Source organism: Ostrea edulis, chromosome 6 (genome assembly GCF_947568905.1).
Source record: "Ostrea edulis chromosome 6, xbOstEdul1.1, whole genome shotgun sequence".
Lineage (NCBI taxonomy): Eukaryota > Metazoa > Mollusca > Bivalvia > Ostreida > Ostreidae > Ostrea > Ostrea edulis.
The window spans coordinates 74,248,856-74,265,288 of NC_079169.1; the positions used below are offsets into that span (position 1 = coordinate 74,248,856).

Sequence of the window (16,433 nt, forward strand, 5' to 3'; positions counted from 1 at the left end):
AGTGAAGAGCTCTGCATTCGAGCTTCATGATAAGTATGCCAACCTGAAGTGAAGAGCTCTGCATTAGAGCTTCATGATATAAGTATGCCAACCTGAAGTGAAGAGCTCTGCATTCGAGCTTCATGATAAGTATGCCAACCTGAAGTGAAGAGCTCTGCATTCGAGCTTCATGATAAGTATGCCAACCTGAAGTGAAGAGCTCTGCATTAGAGCTTCATGATATAAGTATGCCAACCTGAAGTGAAGAGCTCTGCATTCGAGCTTCATGATAAGTATGCCAACCTGAAGTGAAGAGCTCTGCATTCGAGCTTCATGATAAGTATGCCAACCTGAAGTGAAGAGCTCTGCATTCGAGCTTCATGATAAGTATGCCAACCTGAAGTGAAGTGAAGAGCTCTGCATTCGAGCTTCATGATAAGTATGCCAACCTGAAGTGAAGAGCTCTGCATTCGAGCTTCATGATAAGTATGCCAACCTGAAGTGAAGAGCTCTGCATTAGAGCTTCATGATATAAGTATGCCAACCTGAAGTGAAGAGCTCTGCATTCGAGCTTCATGATAAGTATGCCAACCTGAAGTGAAGAGCTCTGCATTCGAGCTTCATGATAAGTATGCCAACCTGAAGTGAAGAGCTCTGCATTCGAGCTTCATGATAAGTATGCCAACCTGAAGTGAAGAGCTCTGTTCTTGACCGCGCGTTTTCAAAAATAAAATTTATTTTTATATTTACATTCCACATTCATATCTGTCAGATTTCCCCGCCATTAAATCAGGAGTGTGCTGAAATCTTATCCTCAGGAGTGCTGAAATCATATGATTTCAGCACACTCCTGAGGAGATGATTTCAGCACATTTCTGAGGAGATGATTTCAGCACACTCCTGAGGAGATGATTTCAGCACATTCCTGAGGAGATGATTTCAGCACATTTCTGAGGAGATGATTTCAGCACACTCCTGAGGATATGATTTCAGCACACTCCTGAGGATATGATTTCAGTTGATATCAAAGGCAAAACCATTGGAAATGTAAATATTCAGAAATGCAAGGTGAGGGAATCGAACCACAGGCACTTGTTTCAGTATATAAGTTATGATGTTTGTATACTAATAATAACATTAATAATAATATAATAATGTGTTATTATTAGTATACAGACTTATATACAGAAACAAGTGCCTGTGAATCGAACACCCGAAAATGAATACATTAACACAATTAATTCATACATGCAATAATTGAATTTTTGCTCTCAAAGAAAGAAAATAATTACTAAAATAATGATATCAACAATTGAATTAATGCACGCAATTGAAGAGAGCTATAATTCAATTAATGCATTGTATGAAAGTGAAGATAATCCACTCCGCTCCCCATTATGGGGAGCGGAGTGGACCGAAAACCCTTGGCTAGCGAAGATGAGTGTAGCGAAACGTCCTAAAATATGAACTCTGTGCGACCGTCATACTCGGCTCATGGACGTATTATTGTAGTAATATGCATAAATATCCACGTGCATTGATGGTTTGATTTGTTTGAAATAATGATCGAGTCGGTGCATGAATGTACAGCCGCCTGCCAAAAAGTTAACTTGCATAAGCGTTTCGTAATATAAATCGGGTTCGACCTTCGAAAAAAAATATTAACTTGTCCTCCTTCTTACTTTTCACTTCACGTGTTACAACATTCGATTCTCGTATTCAGCATGTTCAGCAAAAGAATGGATACCTAGCTACCTATACAGAACTGAAATAGCGGAGTGATGCCTAGAGACACTTTCGAGGATATCACGGCCGTGCAGCAGATGATATCATCATGTACAGGGGCCATACTCACCTCTTTGCTTGGTAATGACAACTAATGATTGCATAAGAATGTTTTCTTTCACAAACTGAGTATGAAGTACCATACTTTATGTATCATGATTAGCCATGTATCTGTTTTATCATTAGAGTTTCTTTTCTTTGTCAAATCCAATGCACTTTCTTATTTCACCTGCACAAAGTGAAACGGGAACTTTTGCAATATATAGAGATATACTTGTATAATACTGTAACAGTAAATACTACATTGTTCTGCAATATACTTTTATGAATGTAATCTTCTAAATTTCACATTGAGAAACCTGGATACATATATTTGTTCTGCATCAAACTCATTGACTGGAATTTCTTGGAAACCATCTTCCAATGTTTTGATCAAAGTGATTAGCACTACATGGCAGCTGGTCCGAAATATCTGACGTTTTCCTGGCTTTTTCAGATTTTGATATTTACCATGCCAGGAAAACATCATTGCGTAAACCAGAAATTTTCTCCACCTCCAGTTGGAGGCGGCATTCTCGGGACAAGTTTAAATACTTGCAGACCGAATTCAATGTTAAACTCACAACTAATCAATAAATCAAATAATTGCTTTTTGTACTTACTATTATCGGTTTCATGAGTTCTTTCATCACATAATCAGTTTTTTTATAACATTTTAACAAACTGTTGAGCTTTGTTTTGAGTCACATGGCTCGTTCGCTCAAATGACAAGGAAAATCCGGTTGACTACAATTGTGTGCTTCTGTTATCGAATTTTTGTGTGATATTTTCTTTTAATCTATATTTGTAAGTGCAAGAAGTATCGTTTTATTGATAAGTTGTGAGTTTTAACATTGAATTCGGCTCATAAGAACTACCTATATTTTAATAAGTATTGTTTCATCAATCTTCATTTTAAGTGTTAAATAAACATTTGAGTGGGTGGGTTGGTGATGTTTTCATAACAATAACACACACACTGGTCATCTCTGGTCCCTGCCTATGCTTATTAACACCTGTCAACTCTGCTTCCTGTGCTCAGGTAATGTCCAGCTACCTTTTATTCTTAATCTGTCTAGGTACATGTATTAACAAGTCTGTCTCCAATTGTCAAGCTATGCTATAGAACTGTGACCCTCTGGTAGGTACTGAAGATATTTTGGTCAGTTTCAGCAAACCAAATATATTTTAAACTTATGAAATTACATTTGATTATCTAATGAAAAATATTTATCAACAATTGATCCATATAATGAAAAGACTTAATTTATCTTTGCAAGAAATGTACAAAAATAGGAAATTGGACAGTTTAAATCACAATTGACCACATGGGGAGTATTGACCGGGATGGTTAAAACCACTGGTTAAAACCGGGGGCGGTTTTATCCGCCCAACCCTGTACTTGTTATTATGTAAAAAAAATAAATGCCTAATAAAAAGACAGCATTTAGATGTGCACAAAAGGTGGCAACATTTTACAATTTTAGAGACATTTGTCTGATTTGTAACTGATCTTAGATTAAGGTTTAGAGATATAATTGTAACTGTTAAATACATGTATTTTTATGATAAGGACATTTTGTAGTTACACCTTTTGATGTAGTGAAGATTCGCTTACAGTCCCAGAAAGTACCACTGGTTAAGGGAAAATGTTTTTTGTACTGCAATGGACTGATGGATCATTTGTGTACCTGTCTCAATGGACCGACAAACAATGGGTACTGGTACAAAAGGAAAGTGCCTGGACACTACAAAGGAACAGTGGTAGGTAAAATCTCACATGTATAATCAGGTCAAGCTTCTTCTGAAATGTAGCCTTCGAAATGTTCTACATCTTATGTTGATAAATTAAAACACATTTGTAGATTTTACTATAGTGTAAAGAAACTAGGCTGTTCCATGTGTATATCATTCTGATTTTAAATGGTTTGGGAGAATGGAAAATACTTGATTGCTGATAGTTTTCAGGCCAGAAGGAATTCTTTATGGCATTATTCATTGAAGTTATGAGCTTTAATTGAGGCAGTTTGAGTAAAATTTTATAGAAATATTGGCCATATGCGTTATCCATTTCCTTAATTCTTAACTGACTTTCTAGACCTGGAGGTTTTAATGCAATTGTAATTTTTTTTAAAGCAAAATTTGGAATATGAATGGTATAATATAGAAGCATATACATATATACATGTGTACATTTGTACCAATCCCTTCTCTACTTTTCTTTCTATGCAACATTGTAAATAATTAGAGTTTGCTAGAATAATTTAGCCATGGAAGAGGGTACCAAGGCCAATGGGTTTTATTGTTTTAATTTTATGTTGTTTTTTTGTTGGTTTTTTTTTGGTAATTTGTTAAATGTTTTTTTAATCACATGAACATTTTAAATCTATGAATTTAGATAAATGGTTTTTTGATGAAAAACTTGACTACTAGTTGTTTACTAATATAGGATGCCATGATGCAGATTTCTAGGCATGAGGGGTTTCGTTCACTTTGGAGTGGTCTGCCCCCTACTCTGTAAGTATTTACATTTACGGTAACAGGGCTCGAAACTAACTTTTCGGTCAAACCAGTCAGACCAAACTGATGGATGACATTTTCTGTCAGTCTACAGAGAAATTAATCTGTCCGCCATTTAAACTGAAACTTGGGGTAAATAAAAACAATTTATTGTTTGAATTGGTGAACTGTTCACTCCAGGATCAAAATATCAACTGTTTCTCCTGGTCATACCACAATCATTTCCAACCATTAGCAATCTACCCTGAAAGCTTCTTGACCGTTTCTCCTTTTTATAAACCCTGTCACACCTTTTCTTGCTTTTGTTGGAATCTTTCCGTTTTGATGAGTTTTGTGACAAGTTGAGGTCAACACCCTTTACATATTTTGTAGACCGGTCGTGGTAGCTCAGTGGTAGAGTGTTTGCTTCGTAACTGGTAGGTTATGAGTTCGAGCCGCACTCGTGCCATGGCTGCGTCAAACCTAATATGTAAATAAAGTGGTAATTGCTCCTTCGCCAAACACTTGGCATTTAGAAGTGAGAATTACAGGGCTTTCGGATGTGACATTAAAAGCGGAGGTCCCATGTCACCACAGGAGTGAAACATTCTCTAGGGAACATTAAACAAACATGTTTCCTAAAGTCACACGATACCTGGATTTCGGTGTTGTTTTAGTAGCGCTTAAATTAACACTGTTATTACCGTCTGTATCGCAAAACAATTTAATGACACTGACTGAATGTTTCTATAAATTGGAAATCGGAATCAGGACGAATTTTAAAAATCGATCGTTCTGCCTTTGGATTTGGGGTTTTATAACCATTTTAGATACTTCACAGAGAAAAATGTTTTATCTATTTTTCAAATAAATCTTTCAGTCGGATTTTGTAGATTCGGACTTATAGGTCGAGAAGTCAATATGTCCTCCATGATTTCTATTAGTCACAGACTGACGAAAATACACTTTAGTTTCGAGCCCTGCATTAAGCACATCATAGCTATTCAAATTCATGTACACCGGTACAGTGGCTTCCGAGTATAACATGATGCATGGGACATTATTTATCTCATTATAACCATTCAATCCAAAGTCAGCATTTTACAAGCTGACAATCGTTCAATGTTTTGATGTAGGCGTATTTATGAACATGAGATCATCTGAAATATTGTTCAATACACAATTTTTGAGATGTCAGCTCTTCTGTGGTGGAGGTATGTTAAGTATTCTGTTATCAGCTCTTCTGTGGTGGAGGTATGTGAAGTATTCTGTTGAAAACTTTGGTGGGTATAAGGTGTATGCACATATACATTATAGACTGGTTATGTAGGTCATAAGAGTTATGAAAATGTACATTTTGTTTATATCAACTGTTGGTATGCATTAGACTGATGATAGTACTAAGAATAATTTGTTTGAATTAGGCCATATGAAAATAAATATAGAATTATTATTTACTTCCTCTTCTACACGAGTGATACTTTTATCAAAGAAAAATGATTATCGATTTTTGTTTGAGCTATTTTATTATCAAATACTCAATTGGTTTGGCATTATTGTCAATTAAATGATGCATGTGTATAACCCTTTACAGTTTTGCACCAGGGGGAGGGGAGCATACATGTATATGTTTTAAAAACTTTTCTTGTTTTTACTATGTTTCAGGAGAAGGTTAGGTTACAGGGTTTGACATTTACTTTTTTGAGCACTAGACCAGTCGGGCTACTTCAAATGATTTTTGCTAGACCTGACCACTAGCCCCGACCAACTTTCCAGAAACTGATAGTTTTTCCATATTTAAATGTACTTAATTCAAATGACAAACATTAAGTTTGCATGAACTAAAACGCACTTAATTGTTAAAAAAAAAAAAGAGCTTTGGTCTCGTCATTGAATTTAATGCTTTCATTTTCAAACACATTTTCTGTTTCTTTAAATTCTACCCGGCATGGAAATTATCTAGTCCATTTAAAATAAAATGACCTCAACCGTTTTTTTTAAATCTCTATTTCATAAACCCTGCTTTGTTTCTTCCCAACCTTTTACTTTTTTTCTCTTGGGACATCTTTTCTTGAGGACGAGAAGTCGTATTTGAATATAGAGAAATTCCCGCACATATGTCAACACTGAAAAATGACTGTTTGCGACGTAATTTATTAATTTGATAAACACTTTCTTATATTTGATTCAAATAAACTGAGGTTTTTTTAAAATGAAAATAAATTCATCTAAAACATAACTTTACACACATTAACATCGAGTAGATGTCGTAAAACATCACTTCTGACCACGACTAATTTATTAGAACTAAAAATAGAGATTGTGTCATCATGCGGTTCAAAATTGCTCGCAAACTCTACAGTTATTCTTTTTTAGTTAAGAATAAAATATCTTATGGTTTAAAGTAAAGTTTCTTGTTTATTTTTTCAACATGACCAGTCGGACTAGTAAATCGACATTTTACCCGACCGGACCTATAATTTAGTAGACTCAGTCGGTCGGACGTGCCTTAGTGTCAAACCCTGGGTTAATTTTCTGTTAACTATGGTTGATTTTGTCAGTGATAAGTACGGAAATGAGAGGAACTAGGGGTATCTGACAAACTATGGGTATCTGATAATGGACAATGAGAGGAACTATGGGTATCTGATAATGGACAATGAGAGGAACTATGGGTATCTGATAATGGACAATGAGAGGAACTATGGGTATCTGATAATGGACAATGAGGGGAACTATGGGTATCTGATAATGGACAATAAGAGGAACTATGGGTATCTAATAATGGACAATGAGAGGAACTATGGGTATCTGATAATGGACAATGAGAGGAACTATGGGTATCTGATAATGGACAATGAGAGGAACTATGGGTATCCGATAATGGACAATGTATTTTGGTTGCAGTGCTCTTCATGGTACTGTTGGGCAAAATCATAGAATTTTATGAAATTGTAGTCTCTTAGCATCCTGAACATATTTGCGATTTATAAGAAAGTAATTTGTCAAATCTATGTTTGATTTTTTCAGGGTGATGGCTGTCCCAGCCACTGTGGTGTACTTCTCATGTTACGAACATTTTAGAAATCTATTTGGTTACTCGGCAGGACTCTCATCACAAAATGATTGGTGGAAGCCGATAATGGCTGGAGCCAGTGCACGGAGTAAGTTCTGTGCTAGGACTCATTGTGTATATATACTTGATGTTGCTTGGAGCGAGTGTTGTGCTTTTTACTCGCTGTGTACTTGTATATATACTAGATAGCGTTTTGAGTGAGTGTTTGCTTTTGGACATACAAATTTTTATATGTGTTCAAAATTAAGAGCAGAAATTTAATATATTATTAGGGGAATATCCTGATCAGCCTCACTGTACATCATGTATCACACTATATAGACCTTATATAGCATTGCTGACGCTTTCATCTATAGAAAACTGTATTAATGTTACAATGTTACTATTCCGCACCATCTTCTTTATTTTGTCATACTTTATATGTTAATCTTATTATTGTATAAATTATTTTATGTACGTTAAACCTATGAACTGTATGGTTCTTTGTAATAAACAATACATGTAGCTATAAATTAATAATGAAACAATTTTAAAAATGCTTACACTGAATACAGAAAAATTACCAAGTGATATTTCATGTGGAAGACATTGCAGAGCAGTTTTGATTGTCCTTTTTATTGTCAACAAACGTTTTGGGTTTGTGCTTTCTTTTCTGATTATTTATTTGAAGTTTGTAACAATTCATTAGATTTTTTCAGAGTAAATCTTACTTGTTTACTTCTCTTCATAGCACTTGCAGTTTTTGCAATTAGCCCCCTAGAGATGGTCAGAACAAAGATACAGTCAGAGCAATTAAAGTACAGCCAGGTACTGACGGCAGTCCAACACACAGTGAAAGAAGGGGGCATGGTCAAGTCCCTGTACCGGGGCTTCACACCAACACTCCTCAGGGATGTCCCATTCTCAGGTCAGTCCAAGCTACATATTTATATGCTGTAATGTGCAATATATACGGCATTAAGGATGTATAACACACCAGAGAAAACTTTAAATGGAAAATGGATGATTTTTAAATTCAATTTACAGTTATGTATATATAGTAAAAAATGCAGTTTTAGTAGAAAATTAATGGGGAGGAGGGGGGGAACTGAAAATCAGTAACTCACAATGAGTCCATTGAGCTAACTGGCTAGGCAATGTTACTGATATTTATTTTTTTCCATTTATTTTTGAAAGAAAGTCGGCCATTATGACAATGTGTTCTTCCTCCTTAAGAGGTGGTGTAAAGGTCATGTAGAAATACATGTCACATACAAATGTTCTGATAGCAGAAAATGTATAGTATTATAATGCTGAACTGTTATTTCTTAGCTGACTTGCAATATTTCTAAATTTAATAGTTGATTGTACTGATCATTATTGTGAATTAATCCTGTTCTTCTGAACATGATTCAGCTCTTTACTGGTTTGGATACGAGGGGATGAAGTCCATAGTTATCAAGAAGTCTCCATCACACAATATGACGTCTGCTGAGAGTTTCTGTTGTGGAGCTGTCTCTGGAGGGGTAGGTAGAGGAAAATGACACACAAGTTTCGTTGACAAAAATGCATGCTCAGGATGAGTTTTTCCATTAAAATTACCTAATTGTAAATAAACAGTTTTTGTGGAAGTATTAACACATTTCTTTACTTTTTCAGATTGCTGCTGTACTAACCTTGCCTTTCGATGTAATTAAAACTCATCGTCAGATTTCAATAGGAGAAACACGGAGGAGAGGTAAATATAGTCCAGTCATTTAAAATAGCCCAAAAAATTAACAGACACGGGGGAGAGGTAAATATGTAATAAGTATGAAAGTTATTGTAGTCATGATAAATTAACAGACAGGGAAGAGGTACATATGTGATAAGTATGAAAGTTATTGTAGTCATGATAAATTAACAGCTTAGTGCTCTGAACATGTTACATTAATAATCACAAAACCGAGTCACATGATTGGGTAAAGGTAAGGTTGCAGCTCAGATGTAGGTCACAATGGCCTCATCTTGGAATTACATGGCTATGCATAATGAAATAATTTCTAGATTATATCTTGCACACTTCAAGAAGAAGCTTTTGAGCTGATGCTCCATAGGGAGGGAGCTGTACTCTGATGTACCAAGCAGTAGGTCCTGGTGGCTAATTTTGCATGACATGGCAATTTAATGTATTTTACACTGTGGGGACTAAGGTCATAAATTTTGTAAGGGTATTTGTGTTGGAGGAGAGGTGAAACATGGATTACTGGATAAGTCATTTCCATCCCTCTAATTTTTATATGCCCAGGGTGGGCAGGTGCATGGATACCCAGAATGGGGCCACTATATAGGTGCATGTATGCCAAGGGTGGGGCCACTATATAAGTGCATGTATGCCAAGGGTGGGGCCACTATACAAATGCATGATGGTTAAAATAGAGAACATGGATTATAGATAAATTTACACATGTAGTTTTTATACCCCCCCCGAACGAAGTTCAGGGGGTGAGATAGGAATCGCTCTGTCTGTCCGTCTGTCTGTGCAGATTCGTGTCCGGGCCATAACTTCTTTGTTCTTTGACTTAGGCATACCATATTTGGCACACAGGTGGATCACCATGAGATGATGTGTCAAATACCTTCATGACCTCTATATGACCTTGACCCTTGACCTCAAGGTCAAAATTAAAAGTTTTTTACAATGGATTCGTGGGCGATAACTTCTTTGTTCTTTGACATAGGTATACCATATTTGACACATGAGTGTATCACCATGAGACAATGTGTCATATACCTTCATGACCTCCATATGACCTTGACCTCAAGGTCAAAATTAAAGGTTTTTACAATGGATTTGTATCTTTGTTTTTTGACATAGGCATACCATATTTGACACATGAGTGTATCACCATGAGACAATGTGTCGGGTACCTTCATGACCTCTATATGACCTTGAACTTTGACCTCAAGGTCAAAATTGGTTATAGGGTTTTGACAGTCATACCATAAGACATGGGTGTATCACCATGAGACTATGTGTCATGTACATTCATGACCTCTTTATGACCTTGACCTTTGATCTCAAGGTCAAAATTATAGGTTTATGCCATGGATTTGTGTTCGGACTATATCTTCCATTTTCTTATACAAAGGCATACCATATTTTTACACTCAGGAAAGAGGTAATTTATACCTATTAACAACACCCTTTGGGAGATTGGGGTAAGGGGGGGTATTCTTAGTGAACATTGCTCACAGTACCTCTTGTTAAGAATGATGACATTCTGTTCTGTTTCAGGTTCCCAAGAAGTAACCTCAACTCTGCGCCTTATTATACAGTTGTACTACAGAGAAGGAGCACATGCCTTGTTTGCAGGTGAGTCTTGTCCAATTGAATATAGAGTCAGGAGTTCTGTGTGAACTAGCAATGTATTATCTTCATATTTTTGAGTTCCTATACTGAAGGTTGGGTGAGAGGAGGGGATGGGGTATTCTCATTGAAAAACAAAACTGATGCCATTGTGATGATAATATGTAATTCTATATCGGTTTCAGGTCTGGTTCCTAGAGTTGTGAAAGTCGCACCTGCATGTGCCATCATGATTTCTTCATACGAGTATTTCAAAAACTTTTTTAAAGCCAGAAATCGAGAACTACGAGAAAATAGGATGCACTCTGCTTGAGCAATAGAGTAACGCGGTTCATTGACATGGAAACTTTTGGTGCTTTTTATATTTGTATGTCTAGTCTTTGAAATGACTTGTTTGATGATGATTTGAATCTTCTTATCTCATTCTGTGCGTAAATTATGAAAGGTACTGCATTCCATGATTTTTAATGAAATACAGGCAGCACGTAAATTCGCGTTATGGTTTTATATTATCAGAATGTCAGCAATGTTATGAATTTCAGGCATAATAAGAAGTTTTATTGTTGTTTTAGGGGATAATTATTTTCGGGGTTTGAGTAATTGTCTACTTATTGTAGTTTTAAACAAAATTAGATCTTTTTCTTCACTATCTGATGTGAGTATGCAATTAACAAATTAAGATTAAACAGTTAGTGCATGTAATATTATCTGACATTTCTAACATGATACACGTTTACTTCCTGTGATAAAATGAAATATTTATAAATTGCACTGACCCACTAAGTGGTGTCTATGTAATGCATGTGATTTCCTTTGTACAGAGTCCCACACGTTTCATCAGCCTCATTATCTTAATGATCACTCATGACTCATAATCACTTACATTGATTACTAAATAAGTATGAAAATGAAAAAAAAAATATACCGTACATGATGGATACGATATTTACCTGTAGTATCTCTTTGAGTGACTTGTTGCTTTTTGGGGTTGTTTTCCTGTCACACAAAGGTGATGAGAAGTGATACTGTGTATTAGATATAAGCATGCTCAAGTTGGTGTGTGAAAGAGCGGGTGAGTGCAAGAATGTCAAAGTGTGCATTGGGTTTCCTGGTTTGTCTGTAGATATTTTTTATTATTGTAAATATTTGATATGTAAAATTTCATGTCCATATTTATGACAGTATTTATTTAATTGGCACAAATTGAGTGTATTGATTGATCGAATGATTTTTGTATTCAATACAAATTTCTGTATATACTGCATTATTGAAGATAATTCAAGATTATCTTGAAGATATTCAAGATAATTCTATATGGGCCTAACATTTTCTTTGTAAATAATTGCCCAATACTGTGAGAATGATTTCCGTAACATGGATTGTGTGCAAGTAATTCTTGTTTATGATTTAATGTTAATTGCCAAAATTTTTTAAAATCAAATCAGTACATGTAAATAGCCAAAAAGTGTTATGCGGAGCAGTAGCAGTCCAATGAAAGGGGAAGTGTGTAATGCTTTCCTTTATTAATAAACGATTTAAAAGGAGTCTTGAATTTCTTGGTATTTAACGACGAACTTGTTGGTAATTCAGTCGATGTCAATTGATGTTGATACTGAGATTCTCCTGGGGAGAAGTGTGGATTCACTGCTGAGAGAAAATGCAACTTCATGAAACTGCATTGAAAAGTAAAGATGTAGCTGTCAGCAGATCATTCTGAAGAACAGTGGTCTTTGAGATTATTAGTCCACCTGAGCTAAGCATCTTGGGTGTGTGCAAATGTAGGGTCGCACACTTTAAAGAAAAAAAGCTTAAGAACCTCCAAACCAGAAGAGACAAAATGTGTTAAAGCTTCTTTTAATAATGAATGGTGATTTTGAATTGTTAAAATCATGCCTGCCAGGTCACATTAAGGGGTTGAAAGGGATCGTGAGTTAAAGCCCCGCTCGTGCCATGTCCGCATCAAACCTGAGATGTTAAAATGGGTAGTGATTGCTCCTTTGCCAAACGCTCCGCATTTAGAAGCAAGAATTGCGAATCTTTCAGATATGACCCTAAAAACAGGTCCCTTGTTGTGGCAGGTGTTGGCACAATAAAGAACCATCACTGCTACGGTCCTGAGCGCTACATATAATTGTCTTGTGTACGTTTTCTCCTTGGACGGTAGCAAATTTGTGTGAAGTTAGGTTGAAATTGGCACATTGGTTCTAATTGTGCTTGAAAATGAAAAAGTTTATGCCAGTTTGGCATGCAGATAGACAGACTCCACTCAAAACTTGTTTAGAAAAGCTCCTTAGCTCATGCGAGGTTAATTAAGCATGACTACCATCAATAGCAGGACCAAGTGGACCATGAAGCGCCCAATCAATATAAATGCAAACAATTGAAGATATAATTGATTATTTGAAGACATTAATCTGTAATTCAATTCATGTACACAACAATTGAACTCTTGTTCTCATCAATTGAAATGATGCACACATCAATTAAATTATTGCGGACAATAATTTATTTGATACGTGCATCGATTGAAATATTGTGCGCAGAAATTGAATTGACGTGCGCATCAATTATTGTTCACATCAATTCTATTGATACGCGCATCAATGTAGTGGAATTATTGCTCACAAAATTTAATTTAGACATTGGTATAAATAGTTCGGTGATATCTTTAATTCAATTGAAGGTATCTTTGATTATTTACAACGATTTTGTATAAGGAATTAATGCGCGCATCAATTCTTTTAAAGAGGGCAACAATCCGATTAAAGAGATCATTAATTTAATTATGGATTGTTAAATTCAAGGTATCACTCATTGAATTATTTCTTTCTCTCCCAAAGAATTATCGCACGCATCAATTGAATTAATTGATATTTATATCAATTCAACTGAAGAGGGTAATATCTAATTTAATTATTGCGCACATTAATTGATTTACTGCATTTGAATCGATGCGCGCAATAATTCAATTAAAGAGGACGATAATTCAATATGAATTCCTGATATCTTCAAATAATTAAAGATTTCTTCAAGTATTTAAGTTTATGTTAATTTGGCTCCCAATAGTGGAGTAACGAAGGAATACTTGTGATGCAGGTGAGCATGGAAACTTGCAAGCCACTTGTTTATGTTGGCATTGAAAATAATATTCCGGATGGCCAGCATTCAGGAGCTGCGTGGGATGTTCTCTGGGCCCCACTGGATTCCTTTACAATTCTACCATAGTACGTGTTCGACCCAATTTCGTGCTGTATTTTACAGGTCTTGTTAGCTTACTGCGTGGTGTTCCAAAACGTGATTTCATTTCTTCTTGATGTCCTATAAATTAGTATCGGAGATGTACGTGTTACCTGTCGAAGCTACCCGCACAGGTAAATCGATGACACTGATGTGAAATGAAGCGTAGCAAACTCATCCCCTTATATACCATACGAACCCTGATACATATAACAATAGAATATCCAACTAATATGGCGGATTAGCAGAGAAATATGGCGGACATATAGAATTATACTATATTTATTAATTCATGTCAGCTTTAATATCTTAACTTCTCAGAAACCGCAGATCCACACCCTCAATCTGAACTCGATATAGAAGAACAAAATTGAAGAAGCATCTTCTTAAGGATTGGTGATATAATTTACAGACAATGTCGCTCTCATCGTAAGATCGTGATATCAACAATAAACACTAGATATATAAAGCCTTCCTTATCTTGTTACACCACGCATCGTCCCTTAATCTACCTTCCTCGACAATCAACATGAAAGGCTTTTGCGTCTATGCCCTCTGTTTGCTGTTTACAGGTTTGTTTTAGTCCTATAAATATTCAGTATCGTGAGTTAGAATTAGGAAAGGGAAATAATTTTTATTGTTCCCGCTGGGATACATCTTTCCTATTAATGGTGTGTCCTATTTCTGTACTTTAATAACATGGAGTCTTGGTTCTTGTCTCTTCCTAGTTTCCATCTGTTCGGCCGCCTCTTTGAGTGGATGTGCAGGACAGACATTCTCTTGTTTAGTCAATCCTTGTTCGGTTTCAAAATGTTCGTACCCGAGAGCTCACTGCATGTAAGTGAAAACAAAAGCAAATCGAGCTAGCATTAATGACAACGAAACACCAAATACCCGGATGTGTTGTGTTAAAATGATAGTTGTATTGTAGAAATCAATTGCGGAATTATAGAATTCAGTAAAGCTTTAATTTAAAAAAAAATATACTGTATGGAGCGCCAAATTAACATAAACTCAAATAATTGAAGATATCTTCAATCATTTGAAGATATTATCAATTCAATTATTGCTCTCTCTAATTGAATTAATGTGCGCATTAAATCAATTATTGCTCTCATCAAATGAATTAATGCGCGCTTCAACTGAATTGATGAGAGCATTAATGTGCGCATTAATTCAATTATTGCTCTCTTCAATTCAATTAATACGAGCTTCAATTTCGTAGAAATATTGCTCGTAATGATTAATTTAGAGCTCGGTATAAATAATTTGATGACCTCTTTAATTCAATTGAAGATAAATTTAATTATTTACAATGCTTTTGTATAAGGAATTAATGCGCGCATCTATTCTTTTAAAGATAGCAACAATTCAATTAAAGAGATCATTAATTAAATTGTGGATATGTTGAATTGAAGGTATCTTTAATTATATAGTTACTCTCTCTAAAAGAATTATTGCTCTCTTCAGATGAATTAAAGATATCACTTGAAGGGAGCAATAATTGAATTAATGAGCGCATTAAATCAATTATTGCTCTCGTCAAACGAATTAATGCGCGCATCAATTCAATTATTGCTCTCATCGATTAATTTAATGCGCGCATTATATCAATTATTGCTCTCTTCAATTGAATTGTAGCGCGCATCAATTCAATTGTTGATATCATTAATTCATTTGAAGAGATCATTAATTCAATTAAAGCGCGCATCAATTCAACTGAAGAATCAATGTTATCATTGATTCAATTAATGTGCGCAATAATTCAGAATTGAAGATATCATTAACTATTTGAAGAGATGTTTAATTAAATTGTTGCGCGCAACAAACGAATTGATGATATCTTCAAATAACTGAAGATGTCTTCAATTATTTGAGTTTATGTTAATTTGGCGCTCCATAATACGCTGCTAATAATACAGAACAAGTAGACGAAATGTATAATTTTACTAAAAACAACTTTATCGCTAATATTTAACACAATGGCATGGCTTAGTCTACTCATGATCGGTACGAGTTTAGACCGGCGCTATAAAAATTCCCCAATGAAATAGCAACATTGTTCCATTACATTCGCTAAGCTGCTGTTATTTTCTCATCTGTAGGGCGAACTATTGCGGAGGGTGTAATGCCGAATGGTACGATGGACACACCAAGCTGACCGATCTGCAGTGTTCAAGCACAACACACTGAAATAAATGTTTTCATTATGCATGCTTTTGTTACCTTTATGAACTTTTTACCTATTCGCTCACTTGTGACCACCTTTGGGCTGCAACTGCTCAGTGATCATTGTGAATTCTTCGTAACACGGGTTTTAAACCCCATTCCTTTTTTGATTATCTATGTCCATGATACCCTAAATAGCATTGCTGAAATAGAACCATAGAGTAATTTGAATCAAAGTTGTGGAATTATTCATGGAGCGCCAAATTTTAAACATACATGTACATTCAAATAATTGAAGATATCTTTAATTATTTGAAGATT

The 16,433-nt window shown here is 35.3% G+C and overlaps 1 protein-coding gene across 1 annotated transcript; it reads left to right on the forward strand.

Moving 5' to 3' along the window:
- The first annotated feature begins 1,441 nt into the window (after nt 1–1,441).
- On the forward strand, nt 1,442–12,250 carry LOC125647962 (probable mitochondrial glutathione transporter SLC25A40). The gene is made up of 9 exons (XM_048874836.2): nt 1,442–1,845; nt 3,389–3,567; nt 4,253–4,320; nt 7,333–7,466; nt 8,109–8,285; nt 8,774–8,883; nt 9,017–9,095; nt 10,635–10,712; nt 10,892–12,250. Exons 1-9 carry the CDS (start codon nt 1,761–1,763, stop codon nt 11,017–11,019), a joined length of 1,038 nt encoding a protein of 345 aa, XP_048730793.2. The 5' UTR covers nt 1,442–1,760; the 3' UTR covers nt 11,020–12,250.
- Nucleotides 12,251–16,433: the final 4,183 nt, after the last annotated feature.

Bases quoted from the DNA above. Each gene is read 5' to 3' on its own strand.
- LOC125647962 (XM_048874836.2), top strand. From the start codon at position 1,761: ATGCCTAGAGACACTTTCGAGGATATCACGGCCGTGCAGCAGATGATA. The intron at 8,884-9,016 runs GTAGGTAGAGGA...TTACTTTTTCAG, and splicing joins GTGGAGCTGTCTCTGGAGGG to ATTGCTGCTGTACTAACCTT. The intron at 10,713-10,891 runs GTGAGTCTTGTC...TATCGGTTTCAG, and splicing joins AGCACATGCCTTGTTTGCAG to GTCTGGTTCCTAGAGTTGTG.